At 38.2% G+C, this 14,796-nt stretch overlaps 1 protein-coding gene across 5 annotated transcripts in view; it reads left to right on the top strand.

The window, feature by feature from the left end:
• Nucleotides 1-14,796, top strand: part of IL6ST (interleukin 6 cytokine family signal transducer) — a 57,672-nt gene that overhangs the window by 30,166 nt on the left and 12,710 nt on the right. For 3 of the 5 annotated variants that reach the window (XM_073993459.1, XM_045393723.3, XM_073993458.1), the window contains 8 exons: nucleotides 531-685; nucleotides 3,399-3,558; nucleotides 6,676-6,758; nucleotides 7,728-7,938; nucleotides 8,987-9,169; nucleotides 11,555-11,656; nucleotides 11,830-11,976; nucleotides 12,307-12,447. In XM_073993459.1, the coding sequence (XP_073849560.1) occupies nucleotides 3,489-3,558; nucleotides 6,676-6,758; nucleotides 7,728-7,938; nucleotides 8,987-9,169; nucleotides 11,555-11,656; nucleotides 11,830-11,976; nucleotides 12,307-12,447 (937 nt within the window). In that variant the 5' untranslated portion in view covers nucleotides 531-685; nucleotides 3,399-3,488. The remainder of the gene's footprint in view (nucleotides 1-530; nucleotides 686-3,398; nucleotides 3,559-6,675; nucleotides 6,759-7,727; nucleotides 7,939-8,986; nucleotides 9,170-11,554; nucleotides 11,657-11,829; nucleotides 11,977-12,306; nucleotides 12,448-14,796) is intronic. The other 2 variants (XM_073993461.1, XM_073993460.1) reach the window with 1 other exon arrangement.

The raw sequence follows: 14,796 nt of genomic DNA, 5'->3' as shown, positions 1-14,796 counted from the left end.
TTTTTAGATTTTAAATTTTAGATTTTAATTAATGTAGATTTTAGATTTTAATTAATGTAGAAACAAGCATTTATTTATCTTAGTGATTTTTATGAAGTAATTTTATCAATAATATCAAATAGAATTGGGAAAAAGAAAAATATCCATAATCCAACCACACTTAACAGCTGTTTTCACTTTGAATATTTTCTGTTCTCAAACATCTTACACCATTGTAATTACAGTATGTATGTTCCATTTTTATTCTCTTTTTTAAAAATTTGATATCATAGGTATTTGTCTTTTGACATATGAACCTGAAGAGATTAACAAATGTAGTAAACTAACAAGGAAAACTAAAGATTCCTTGGAAGTCTTTTTTGTTTCCATTATAAGGTATATAGCATAGCATAATTTTCAGAGAATTTAGCTCATTTGGTAAGGATAAACGAATATTGTAAAATAAAGGAAGGACAATATAAAGAGTATATTTGAGTTTCTATATGAAATTGTAAAACATAGTAAACCTTAGGATTTATTTTATTTTTCAGTGAAGCCCAATCCGCCACATAATTTATCAGTGATCAACTCAGAGGAACTGTCTAGTATCTTAAAATTGACATGGACCAACCCAAGTATTAAGAGTGTTATAAGACTAAAATATAACATTCAATATAGGACCAAAGATGCCTCAACTTGGAGCCAGGTAAATTGAAAGTTACTGTTTGTTCAAATAGTCCTTCTTTCAGTCCTCTAATCTTAAAAAGGTTCAGTCATTTTCTAAATGTCTTTAAGTTTCTGGTTATGTGAAATATTTTGCTTGACACCTCTTCTGGGTCTTTATTTCAAACAAGGGGAATCAGGAAGATATCCAGATAGAAAATACAGCTTTGCTAAATACAGTAGCCTTTAAGTAAAACATGAAAATGATATAGGGTGATAGGAAATGGCTTTTCTTTTTTTTCTTCTAGAGACAAGGTGTCCATTTGCCCAGGCCGCTGGCTCACTGCAATTTCAAACTTGAGCTTAAGTGATCCTCCTGCCTTAGTCTCACTACAGGTGTGCACCACCACACCTGGCTTTTTAAAATTATTATTATATTTTTGTGGAGATGGAGTCTCACCATGTTGCCCAGGATGGTCTCAAACTGCTAGCCTTAAGCGATTATCCTACCTTGGCCTCCCAAAGTGCTGGGGTTACAGATGTGAGCTACCACTACCAGCCTAGAAATGGCATTTTTGATATGAGATACAAACAATACAAGTAATAAGAAGCAAGTTAAGTGGAGGAGCAAAAATAAAGAGATTATAAGGATAAGGTAGCTAGTGTAGGGATTGGTGTGCTGTAGTTCACCAAAATCAGCCTGTGACTTGTTTTTGTAAATAAAGTTTTATTGGAACACAGCCACACTCATTTCTTTACATATTGTCTCTATTTTTATTCTACAGTGGAATTGTTGAGTAGTTACAAAGAGACTGTCTGGCCCGCAAGCCTAAAATATTAGTAAATATTTTATCTTCCTTTTTATAGAAAGTTTGTTAACCACTGAGGTAGAGGAAGGGATTGGTAGGGAACTTGTAGGACTGAAAAGGATAGATGATGCTGCTGGCAAAAGAAATACTTGGAGCTTTTAAAAAGGCTATCACCATAGCATTCAGCTATCCATACTCTTCTCTGTTTTGATTCCATTTATCACAAACAGTATGTCTTTGCTTTTGTTGCTCTGGTCACAGTGAACTTGTAAGGGAATTGGGCTGATGACTTTACTACTTGTCTCCTTACCCCACTTATCTAAAGGGCTGAGAATACAATCAGAAAAAGCAATAAAACAAAATTGGATTAATGCTTCATGTTGTACAGAGAATATACATACCTGAAGTTCTTCAAAATGTGATATTAAGTACAGAATCTTAATTCAGTGCTACAAAAAAGACTGACATTTATTTTGTATCCAATATTAAATTATTAGAGTGATATGACCAGTTATTTATCTATATTTAATCACCTCTTTTTATCTGAAAGCCAAGTTTAAAAGCCAGGAAAACTTTTGTTTTTCTTGTTTGGGCTGGATATCTTCCTTTTGCCCATCCACATCTATACTGTACCCTTCTCTTTGTTGTGTCATGCTGACCTGTATAGATTTCATCTGTGGATTCCCATTCTTTGTAGCTTCCTTGTGACTGGTTAATGGAAGGAAGGGACTAGGCAAGAGAGAAGACAGATAGAAGAACAGTGAAATTGGCATGTTGATTTTCCCCGCTTCTTCCTGGGAGCTGGCCGTCTTTTTTTTCTTTTTTTTTTTGAGTTGGAATTTCACTCTTGTCACCCAGGCTAGAGTGCAATGGCATGATCTTGGTTCACTGTAACCTCCATGTCCAGCTAATTTTTGTATTTTTAGTAGAGATGGGGTTTCACCATGTTGGCCAGGTTAGTCTCAAACTCCTGACCTCAGGTGATCCACCCACCTCAGTCTCCCAAAGTGCTGGGATTACAGGTGTGAGCCACCGCACCCGGCTGGCTGTCTTTCAACTTAAGGTCACTGCCTGTCAAGTCAGCCCTCTCTAGCTGACCTTCTTTCAGGTTCTGGTACTTCTCCTCATCCCTTTGGGCCTAGAGGTGGAAACAGCTCTAAGCACCAGAGTACTAACTGCACTCTCTAAGGATCCATATACTCTGCACGTAGTCCCTTTATGAAGCCCTCCTTGAATTATTCTAAGTGGAGTGTGCCATCTGTTTCCTGCAGAAATCCTAAGCTATAGGCCCTGTGGAAGAAATAAAGGGAAAAAAGGAAAGATAATAGATGTTTCCATACTCCTCAAACTTAATAACTTTACTGATTTGGACTGCTTTTTAACTTACACTTATTTCTCTCCAGAGGTTGAGTTTAATGTATTAGTCTTGTTTCAGTAAAATAGTTTCGGGAGGCTGAGGCAGTAGAATCACTTGAACCCAGGAGGCAGAGGTTGCAGTGAGCTGAGATCACGCCATTGCACTCCAGCCTGGGCCACAGAGGGAGACTCTGTCTCAAAAATAAATAAATAAAAATAGTTTCTAGGCTGGGCGCAGTGACTCACGTCTATAATCCCAGCACTTTGGGAGGCCGAGGCAGGTGGATTGCTTGAGGTCAGGAATTCCAGACCAGCCTGGCCAACATGGTGAAATCTCGTTGATACTAAAAAATACAAAAAATAGCTGGGAGTGGTGGTGGGTACCTGCAATCCCAGCTACTCAGAGGCAGAGGCAGGAGAATCGCGTGAACCTGGGAGGCAGAGGTTGTGGTGAACCAATATCACAGGACTGCACTCCAACCTGGGCAACAGAGCAAGGCTGTGCCGCAGAAAAAAAGTTTCTAAATTTTAACACAACTTAGAAGACCTTACTAATTGAGATTTTCTGTTGGTTGATTTGCTTTTTTTCAGATTCCCCCTGAAGATACAGCATCCACCCGATCTTCATTCACTGTCCAAGACCTTAAACCTTTTACAGAATATGTGTTTAGGATTTGCTGTATGAAGGAAGATGGTAAGGGATACTGGAGTGACTGGAGTGAAGAAGCAAATGGGATCACCTATGAAGATAGTAAGTAAATAAGTATATGAAGAAGTAAAGCTATTGGAATTCCATCTGTGAATTGGTTCTGGTTTTAATAATATAGCCTCATTGCTTCTTGGTTTGTGATCATTTTATTCAAACTGCAGTATTTTATGTTTTCATTTTTAAGGACATTAAGATGTAAAATTTAATATGGATCATTGATAGTATAAGTCTATTTGATACCTAATTAAATTATCATGGAAGCCAGGTGGGGTGGCTCACGCCTATAATCCCTGTACTTTGGGAGGCTGAGGTGGGCAGCTCATAAGGTCAGGAGTTCGAGACCAGCCTGGCCAATATGGTGAAACCCCTTCTCTATTAAAAATACAAAAATTAGCCATGCGTGGTGGCGGGCGCCTGTAGTCCCAGGTACTCGGGAGGCTGAGGCAGGAGAATCGCTTGAACCTGGGAGGCGGAGGTTGCAGTGAGCCAAGATCACACCACTGCATTTCAGCCTGGGTGACAGAACGAGACTCCGTCTCAAAAAAAAAAAAAGTCATCATGGAATGGTGACTTAGATAATCAGAAAACCGTTGACTTAACTGTTGATAAGTCTAGAACATTTTACTCAAGGAGACTTCTCCAGAGATACTCCTAACTAGAGAATCATCCTGAATCATTAAAATCACACAGTCTAGCAAACTATACCTTAGATCCTCACTATCAAAAAGATATTTGTATTATACCTTTTATTCATTTTTTTTCTAATAGCATTTGATAAGCCCCTGGGAAGCGGTTGATCCTGGAATTTTGGTTGGTTAGTTTTTATTTTCCCTTTTTCTCCTATAGATAATGTATATGGTATAGAATTTAAAAGGCACAAAAAGAGTGTACAGTCTAAAGTAAGATCTTCACTGCAAAGCAGCTGATGTTACTAAGTTCAAGAAATAATCCTGTGGCATAGATTTTTCATTTTGAGACCTTCCTATCACAGACTCATCTCTTAGTTATCAGTGGCAGTAGCTGTGGCTGAAAAAAGTCCCCTACCACCTATATCCCTTTACTTCCAGCTCTTCTAGAGGTTTAGGTCATGTGACTTGAGAATGTCAAAGGCAGAAAAGTACCCTCCTCCCCTAAGAATTTTCTCTAACTCATAAATGCTGAGAAAGAAAGCAATTTTGCTATTGCTGCTTTGGGAGTCCTCAGCCAGATTGCTTTGTCTTAACCAGGAATCCTTAAAATGAGATACATGGGGAGGAGTTAATGAAATACTTACAATATTGTGGTTAGTGCCTGTGTGCATTTTTAATGGACAAATGTACATAATCTTTGTCAAATCAATGAGTGAATGAAGTCTCTGGGTTCTCTTTATGTTAGGAAATATTTCCAGCTCATTTTTTTTTTTTTTTTTTTTTTTGTAATTTCATGTTCTTTATTCTGTGTGGGTGCTGCACTGTAGTCATATGAATTTATGTATTTGAACTTCTGTGCCAGCAGCCTTTTTCCCAACCTTCCTGGTCTGCCTGTCCTATCCTTTCTGTTTTGTTGTCTGTAATTGCCTCTTCATGATTAACATATCAGTACCTAGATTTTTTTGTTGTTTTTTGGAAATAGTGCCTTACTCTGTTGCCCAGGCTAGAGTGCAGTGGCATGAATACGGCTCACTGCAGCCTCAACCTCCAAGGCTCAAGCGATCCTCCTGCCTTAGCCCCCAACGTCGCTGGGACTACAGGCACGCGCCACCATGCCCAGCAAATTTTTGCATTTTTTTGTGGAGACAAGGTTTTTCCTTGGTGCCCAGGCTGGTCTTTAACTACTGAGCTGAAGTGAACCACATGCCTCGGCCTCCCAAAGTGCTGGGATTGCAAGCACGAGCCACTATACCCAGCCTCACTGCTTAGATTTTATTCAACTCCTTTCTTATTCTACTGACTACCATATCTTGCTATTATATTTATAAAAATTTTGAGAAACCAGTTAATGCCATTGATTTTTTAAAGACAAACTTTTTACAATAAAAAGCTTAACAATGGCAAGTAAAAATGAAATGTCAGTTGATATTACTTATTGCTAAAAATTATGTACTACTCTACATTTAATGGCTACTATAAAAGTTTTAAAAAATAAATACTGCAGGTATTTTTAAAACCAAATTTAATTACTGGTATTTAACAATTTATGTTTTGGCTGGATATGGTGGCCACACCCCAGCTACTTGGGATGCTGAGGTGGGAGGATCACCTGAGCCTAGGAGCTGAAGGTTATAGTGCACTACAGTCATCCACTACACTCCAGCCTGGGCAACAGAGCCAGACACTGTCTCTGGAAAAAAACACTGTTTTATGGAGTGCTTTTTCAGATGGTTAGTGATTATCATAACAATACTATGCATTTGTTTTTATTACATCCCATCACTCTCAATCATCCTTACATAAAGTAATAAACTTATTTTAGTACATTTATCTTAATTTGTTTTATTATTCCTATGAATATTTAGGGGTAAGCAATGTGTTTAAGTAAATTTTCCAGTTTGATTTTCAGCGATAAGTAGTATCAACTTATATTTGTTTCATTTTTATTTTTCACTGTTAAAAACTTTGTTTCAAAAAGTTCATTTTTTCTTTAAAAATCATACAAACTAATTTTACAAAATTTTTATAATCAGAAGACCTGGTATTTAATAGAATAAGAGAGGAGTTGAATAAAATCTAAGCAGTGATGTGTTGATCATCAAGAGGCAATTACAGATGACAAAACAGAAGTGAGGACAGGCAGACCCAGGAAGGCTGGGAAAAGGCTGCTGGTACAGGAGATTCAAGTAGATAAATACACAAGAATACAGTGCAGTACGCAAACAGAATAAAGAGCATGAAGTTATAAGAAAGAATGATGCGTATTTAGTTGTTGTTCAGGATACATTTTTACCTTTACAATTTTGAGGTTAGAAAAGAGTTCCAGTATAATTGGAATCATCAGGCTATCACCCTGACTAAAGGAAGAGCCCGGTGTGTTATGCTGGGGTGGGAAAATGCTGGTATAAAGAGGTAGAGACACCATGCAGTTGAAGGGCAAGAGTACTAAGAACAAAGTAAAAATAATTTGCAGAATCTTATTTTACTGTTAAAACCTTTTTATTTTAAGAAGTTTATGTCTTTTCTTTAGGACCATCTAAAGCACCAAGTTTCTGGTATAAAATAGATCCATCCCATGCTCAAGGCTATAGAACTGTACAACTCATGTGGAAGGTAAAAAACCACATTTATAGTCCTTTATCTCTTGTAAATCTTTTTTTTTTTTTCTTTTTGAGACGGAGTCTCACTCTGTTGCCAGGCGGGAGTTTAGTGGCGTGATCTTGGCTCACTTCAACCTCCGCCTCCCGGGTTCAAGTGATTCTCCTGCCTCAGCCTCCCAAGTAGCTGGGACTACAGGTGCGCGCCACCACACCCAGCTAATTTTTGTGTTTTTAGCAGAGATGGGGTTTCACCATGGTGGCCAGGATGGTCTTGATTTCTTGACCTCGTGTTCTGCCTGTGTGGGCCTCCCAAAGTGCTGGGATTACAGGTGGTGAGCCACCACACCCAGCCCTTATAAATGTATTTTGTATGGTATTATGAGTGGAGGTCTTTTAAATAAATTTTTATTCATCTTAATAGCAAAGCATTTGATTACTATTTTTACTAAATAGAAAGGTAATGCTTTATATATATTATGTAGAAGTCAGGTTCATGAACTACAAATAATACCTTACAGGTATTTAATTACAGTTCTGTGAAAGTGTAAGTTCTATAAGAAGAGGGATGTTGTTTTGTACTTTGGAATTTTCCGGAGTACCTCAGAAAATAATAAAAGTTTGTGATAATTAAAATGTATGCTGATAAGTGCATGAGTAGATCATACTAAAAAAGAAGGTAGAAAAATACTCAAGCATAAAATAAATAATTTAGGCCTACGTAGCCACAGTGCAGAATTGCATACAGAACCAAAAGCTAACAGAATGATGCTACTTACCCTCTTTTAGTTGAGGTCATGCTTTTACTCTTCATTTAGTATGTACTAGTTTTATTTCAGAACCGAATTTAAAATGAGATTGTGAATCCTTTGCAGTTAAATATTTAGAGATTTGACATGATGGCACGATTTGTGAATATGAAGAAAAACTGATTTTTATTCAAGATTTATGAAATTGTTTTTAAAAATAAACTATTTTATTACAGACATTGCCTCCTTTTGAAGCCAATGGAAAAATCTTGGATTATGAAGTGACTCTCACAAGATGGAAATCACATTTACAAAATTATACAGTTAATGACACAAAACTGACAGTAAATCTCACAAATGATCGCTATGTAGCAACCCTAACAGCAAGAAATCTTGTTGGCAAATCAGATGCAGCTGTTTTAACTATCCCTGCCTGTGACTTTCAAGGTTTGTATCTATGAGATGGAGCCTGACTCTTGGATGGAAAAGTGGTGGTTAGGTATGGACAGGGCTCCCATAAAAAACATGAGTTATCTAAGACTGTCTCCTCAGTATCAGGGATAATCACTGTTTTATTTTTTAATTTTTAAAATTTTATAAATAATGATTATTTTCTTTATTTTAGAGACTGGGTTTTGTCGGGTTGCTCAGGCTGGTGTCAAACTCCTGAGCTCAAGCAATCTCCCCTGGCCTCCCAAAGTGCTGGGATTACAGGCATAAGCCACCACACCCAGCCAATGATTGCATTTTTAGGAATCAGTCAGCAGACAAATTTCATCAGGATGGAAGAAACATTTCCATCACTACATGCTCACTTAAACTTCACAGTAAGCTACTTCATTCATTTAAGCATATTCTGGTTACTTACCTGGTTTTTAAAATATTATTTCAAGATTTTGAGAACTTTGTATACATACGACTGAAATATGTTTATCTGTAGTTTTATTTGTAGCTTTCAAAGAAGAAAAATTGCAATTACAAACTTACAAAACATTTGAAGAATTTAGGGAAAGCAAATTTTTTTTTCTTTTTGAGACGGTCTTGCCCTTTTGCCTAGGCTGGAGTGCAATGGCACAATCTCGGCCTCTGCCTCCTGGCTTCAAGTGATTCTTGTGCACCAGCCTCCCAAGTAGCTGGAACTAAAGGCATGCACCACAATGCCTGGCTAATTTTGTATTTTTAGTAGAGACGGGGTTTCACCATGTTGGCCAGGCTGGTTTCGAACTCCTGACATCAAGTGATCTGCCCGCTTCGGCCTCCCAAAGTATTGGAATTACATGAATGAGCCACAATGCCCAGCGGGGAAGCAAAATTTAAGTTTAAAAATTAATTGACTACTTTACCTGTAAGTTATAATAAAGTGCTTTTATGCAAGGAAATATATGTTATATGCTACAAAAATTGATAAATCACATGTTTTGGAAATGACTGTAAAATACGGAAATTTCAAATTTGTGAATACTTATTATTTAAATATTCAAACTTTGTTTTAAAGCTACTCACCCTGTAATGGATCTTAAAGCATTCCCCAAAGATAACATGCTTTGGGTAGAATGGACTACTCCAAGGGAATCTGTAAAGAAATATATACTTGAGTGGTGTGTGTTATCAGATAAAGCGCCCTGTATCGCAGACTGGCAACAGGAAGATGGTACTGTGCATCGCACCCATTTAAGAGGTATACCTGACTAGAAACATTTAAGTTGATATCCTTTTTCTAACTCTTTAGGCAGCTTTTTATTTTGCTTATAGTGTTGTGGTCCATTGAAAAGGCTTCCAGTTTATCATAGCCTCACTACTTACTAGATGTGTGACTTTCTGCAAGTCATACTTAACCTCTCTGAATTACAGTCTCTTTATGAACAGAGTGGGGTTAATACTTTCTTCTTTTTGTACCCCAATATGATTTTATCGTCAAGGGGAAACTCCTAAAACTACAGAGTATAGAGAAATATAATAGTCCGAACTTTGCTGTTGATAGTTGTATGTTCTCTGTACCGAACACCCTCATTCTTCAGATGAGAAAATAGTTTCCTAGAGCATCTGGATGACTTGTTTAATGTCTTAGAGCCGTCAGATAGGGGAAGCAGAACTAGAACTCAGATTTCCTTGTCTTTCAATTGGAAGTAGTAACAAAGGACAGAAGTAATGAGTCATAGCGCTCCAGTCTGTGTGTTACGGTGCTGCTTAAGTGGTTATAAAGTGATACAACTTTGAAGAGAAAAAAATTCAGTTTATGTTCTTTTGTTGATAAAGAAGGATAATTAATAATTAGAATTCAGCTGTGAATAATATGGCTAGTTAGAGAAAAGCCCTAAGCAGAGAGATTCCTGCCATAAAGTTTTTGAACTTTAGTCATAACACAGTATTAGTATACAGTTTTAATAAGCTTGGTTTTCTAGTTTACTGACTTTATCAAATTAAAAACGTGGTAGAGCTTAGGGAGGAAACAGGCTGGAAATAACTATAGAAACTTTTTTTAAAAAAATAAATACAGGGTCTCACTCTGTTGCCTAGACTGGAGTATGGTGGCATGATCATGGCTCACTGCAGCCTTCAACTCCCAGGCTGAAGTGATCCTTCTGCCTCATCCTCTGGAGTATCTGGGACTACAGGCACATGCTACACTCAGCTAATTATTTTATTTTTTTGTAGAGAGGGAATCTCACTGTGTTGCAAAGACTGATCTCCAACACCTGGCCTCAAGCATTTCTCTCACATGAACCTCCCAAAGTGCTGGTATTACAGGCATGAGCCACTGCTCAGAGCCAATAGAAACTTTTTAAAGAAGCGGCCAGTGTGGAGGCTCACACCTGTAATCCCAGCACTTTGGGAGGCTGAGGCGGGCAGATCACCTGAGGTCAGGAGTTTGAGACCAGCCTGACCAACGTGGATAAACCCTATCTCTACTAAAACAAGATCAGCTGGGCATGGTGGCACATGCCTGTAATCCCAGCTATTTGGGAGGCTGACGCAGGAGAATCCCTTGAACCTGGGAGGCGGAGGTTGCAGTGAGCCAGGATCGCGCCATTGCACTCTAGCCTGAACAACAAGAATGAAACTCCATCTCAAAAAAAATAGAAGCTAGCATAGGTTGTGGAGACATTAAGTTTGGGTAGGTAGTCGTATATTGCTCAGTAACCCTAAAAGCATCACGTTAGAGTAGTATATAGAATCACTGTTTAAGAAGATAAAGGAGCAAGTAACTTCATGCATAATAGTTAAGGAATATACATTCTTGTTGAAGGTATAAATTTCAGTAAAACATTTTCTAATATGTACAGATAATATACTGTATAAAAAAAAATTTTAGTGGTGCATGCTAAAAAAGATAAAAATAAAGGAAGTTTGTTTTTGTTTTTGTTTTTTTTGAGGCAGAGTCACTCTGCCGCCCAGCCTGGAGTGCAGTGGCACGATCTTGGCTCACTGCAACCTCCGTCTCCTGGGTTCAAGTGATTCTCCTGCCACAGCCTCCCAAGCAGCTGGGACCACCACCGTGTCCAGCTAATTTTTGTATTTTCAATAAAGGTGGGGTTTCACTATGTTGGCCACGCTGGTCTCAAACTCCTGACCTGAAGTGATCCACTCACCTAAGCCTCCTAAAGTGCTGGGGTTACAGACGTGAGCCACGGTGCCCGGCCGAGGAAGTTTTTTAAGATACCCTTTTTTCCAACTCACCTGATAAACTAGGGCCATTAGTGCTTTCCCCTAGGTCTTACTAGTTTAGTCATCTTGCTCCTTAGGCTGTTCTCTCTTGTAGGTAAGCCATACAAAAATTGTCAGACTCTGTAAGATCCAGAGTAATCTGAGATCGTTGTTTTATAAATTACAGATATAAATACCATCATTATTCTTAACAATATATTTTTTTATCCACTGCATTGGCAATACTTTTACAGAGATTAAGCTTGAATCCGGTACACAAAAGGCAATGCGTACTTAGACAACTGCAGTTTTAAAAGAAAATTAAGTGGTCATGAAATTACAATGTAAAATAAATTGTGGTTTTAACTTGACTTTTTCATTATGGAAAAACATGCTTAATCTGCTGTTCTTGCTTTAGGGAACTTAGCAGAGAGCAAATGCTATTTGATAACAGTTACTCCAGTATATGCTGACGGACCAGGAAGCCCTGAATCCATAAAGGCATACCTTAAACAAGCTCGTAAGTCCAAACTCACTTCTTTGAAAAAAAAAGTTTAGGGCTTTGTATTAACAAACACATTTTATCACTTTTGAATAAAGATGTATCTCATATGTTCAAATAATTTTATGACAAGGAAATTTTACTAGATTCTAAATGATTTTCAGTTAGCAAATGTGTTTACTTTCTTACAGCACCTTCCAAAGGACCTACTGTTCGGACAAAGAAAGTAGGGAAAAACGAAGCTGTCTTAGAGTGGGACCAACTTCCTGTTGATGTTCAGAATGGATTTATCAGAAATTATACTATATTTTATAGAACCATCATTGGAAATGAAACTGGTAATAAAACTGTATCAGTTATTAAGAATCAGTTATTTTTTCCTTAAGCTTTTAAGTACTAATTTAAGTCTGTTCTTCTTATGTTATACATCTTATTATAGTATGTTGGCCTCAGGAGACACCTGAGAATTTGCCTTATGGTGGTTTTCATGGATTTATTTAAAAAGTACTGCATTGTGCTTTAGAACATAAAATTATGTCAGAACATTATAAACGTTGTTTTCTGACAAAAATACTTCGCTTCTTTAATACTTTCACAATACCGAATATAGGCCAGTTAAGCAAAAGCATTGAATGGTTGAATGAAGCACAGTTCTTTATTTCTTCCAGCTGTGAATGTGGATTCTTCCCACACAGAATATACATTGTCCTCTTTGACTAGTGACACATTGTACATGGTACGAATGGCAGCATACACAGATGAAGGTGGGAAGGATGGTCCAGAATTCACTTTTACTACCCCAAAGTTTGGTAAGAAATAATGACGTTTGGTTTTTTTCTTTCTCAAACTTAGATTAGAAATGAACTTAGTTTATGTTTTAAAATTGTGTTAAAAAGTACATCTTTGGAGTCATCATGATTTTTATATTATGTGGCTTTGGTTGGTTGTTTCTTTATAGAAAGTGTTATTTCTCACCTTTTTGGTATTTTATTAACAACTTCTGACTGTATTCAGCTATACTGAAAATCCCAAAAGAATTCGTATATCTTTCCAAGTGGGTTCATTTTTTTCACTGGGTTGGGTGTGTTCTTTCCTTCTCTATCCTCATTTCTTTCTTTTATAGACAGATTACTTGAAGGACTAGTCCACTTTATTCTTTACTTCCATACCTCCCTCTCAGTCTTCAGCATACTGAAATTAGGGGTCCAGCCCTACCCCTGCACTGAAACCTCTCTGGTGTCACTCAGAAGACCTCTTGATCGTCATATCTACTGCATGCTTTTTAGTTTTCATCTTTTTTCTACTTTTTTTTTTTGGAGGCAGGGTCTTATTCTGTCGCCCAAGCTACAGTGGAGTGCAGTGGCATGAACATGGCACACTGCAGCCTTGACCTCCTGGGCTCAAGTGATCCTCCTACCTCAGTTTCTCAAGTAGCTGGGACCAGCGCCACCACATCCAGCTAGTTTTTTTTTTGTAGAGATGGCTGGTCTCGAACTCCTGGGCTCAAGTGATCCTTCTGCCTTGGCCTCCTAAAGTGCTGGGATTACAGACATAAGCCACTGCCTCCAGCCTTTCTATTCTTTCAACATTTGACTCTGTTGGCCTTCCATCCTTGAAACTCCCTCCTCCCTTGGGTTTTCTAACCATACTTTTTCTACTAGTACAGTCTCCTGAGTCTCCTTTTTCTCTGTTGTTTTCTTCTCATTCTCCTTTTTTGCTCTTCTTTTTTTTGAGACCAAAAAAAAGCCTGTCACCCAGGCTGGAGTGCAGTGGTGCGATCTTGGCTCACTGCAACCTCCGCCTCCCAGGTTCAAGTGATTCTTCTGCCTCAGCCTCCCAAGTAGCTGGGACTACAGGTACGTGCCACCACGCCTGGCTAATTTTTTGTATTATTTTAGTAGAGATGGGGTTTCACCGTGTTAGCCAGGATGGTCTCAATCTCCTGACCTTGTGTTGTGCCTGCCTCGGCCTCCCAAAGTGCTGGGATTACAGGCGTGAGCTACTGTGGCTGGCATCTACTTTTAACTTTTAAATGGTTTGTTTTCCTCAGAGCTCTGTTCTTGACCCTATTTTCTGTTTTTGTTTTTCGAGACAGAGTTTTGCTCTTGTCACCTAGGCTGTAGTACAGTGGCGCAGTCCCAGCTCACTTCAACCTCCACCTCCCAGGTTCAAGTGATTCTCCTGCCTCAGCCTCCCAAGTAGCTGGGGTTAGTAACCATCACGCCTGGCTAATTTTTTGTATTTTTGTAGAGATGGGTTTTCACCATGTTGGCTAAGATGGTCTCGACCCCCTGACTTCACGTGATCCACCCGCCTCGGCCTCCCAAAGTGCTGGGATTACAGGCGTGGGCCACCGCACTTGACCCTGTTTTCTTACTTGCCTATTCAAATTCTGTCCATGGCTTTAGCCATCCTCTCTTTCCTTCCCAAATACATTTCCCCTCCCTCGTTCTATGCCACAACTATCCAACTCCTAGCCAAAGCCAGAAATTTAGATGTGATTACAATAAATGTATTTTTCTCTCACATAAGCTGAGTGTCAAGTCCTATTGATTGTGCGTACCCTTTCATCATCATTTACTTCAACTGCAAGCTCCTTGTGCTAACTTTTCTTTTCTTAGTGCGTTGCCCTCAGTGAGGTCTTCACCTCATCATCTGGCTGTTCTGTATCTTCCCTAAAGCAAACTTAACCAACATTCTTTCTTGTTCCCACTACATTTTGAATCATTATAGAAAATTACCTTATTTTACCATAATTGTAACCCCCACCCCCAAGTGCCAACCTACTGAATAAGTAGTAAGTTCCATGTGCTTTGTTGGTTGAATACTTGCTGAATGAGAGAATAAATGAATGAGTGACTACATAAAATAAATGATAAAAAAAGATCCTGAGCTCTGCTGTTAGGGCCAGTAATGAATATAGTTTCTGGGATAAGGTTGGTCCCATATGGTGGCATGTTAATAGATATGTTATTTAAAATAAAACTTTATACCATAATCTTGAGAAAAATTAAAAAATAAAAATGTATATTTTACGTATTTCTGTGGAGACCAGCCATCTCTACAGAGCTCTGTATATATGTATGTGTATACACACACACACATAAAAACCCGTATATATATTTTTTGTTTGTTTTTGAGACAGAGTCTTGCTCTGT

Source organism: Macaca fascicularis, chromosome 6 (genome assembly GCF_037993035.2).
Source record: "Macaca fascicularis isolate 582-1 chromosome 6, T2T-MFA8v1.1".
NCBI lineage: Eukaryota > Metazoa > Chordata > Mammalia > Primates > Cercopithecidae > Macaca > Macaca fascicularis.
The sequence above is the reverse complement of the archived record's forward strand: the minus strand, read 5'-3'. Positions and strand labels throughout refer to the sequence as shown.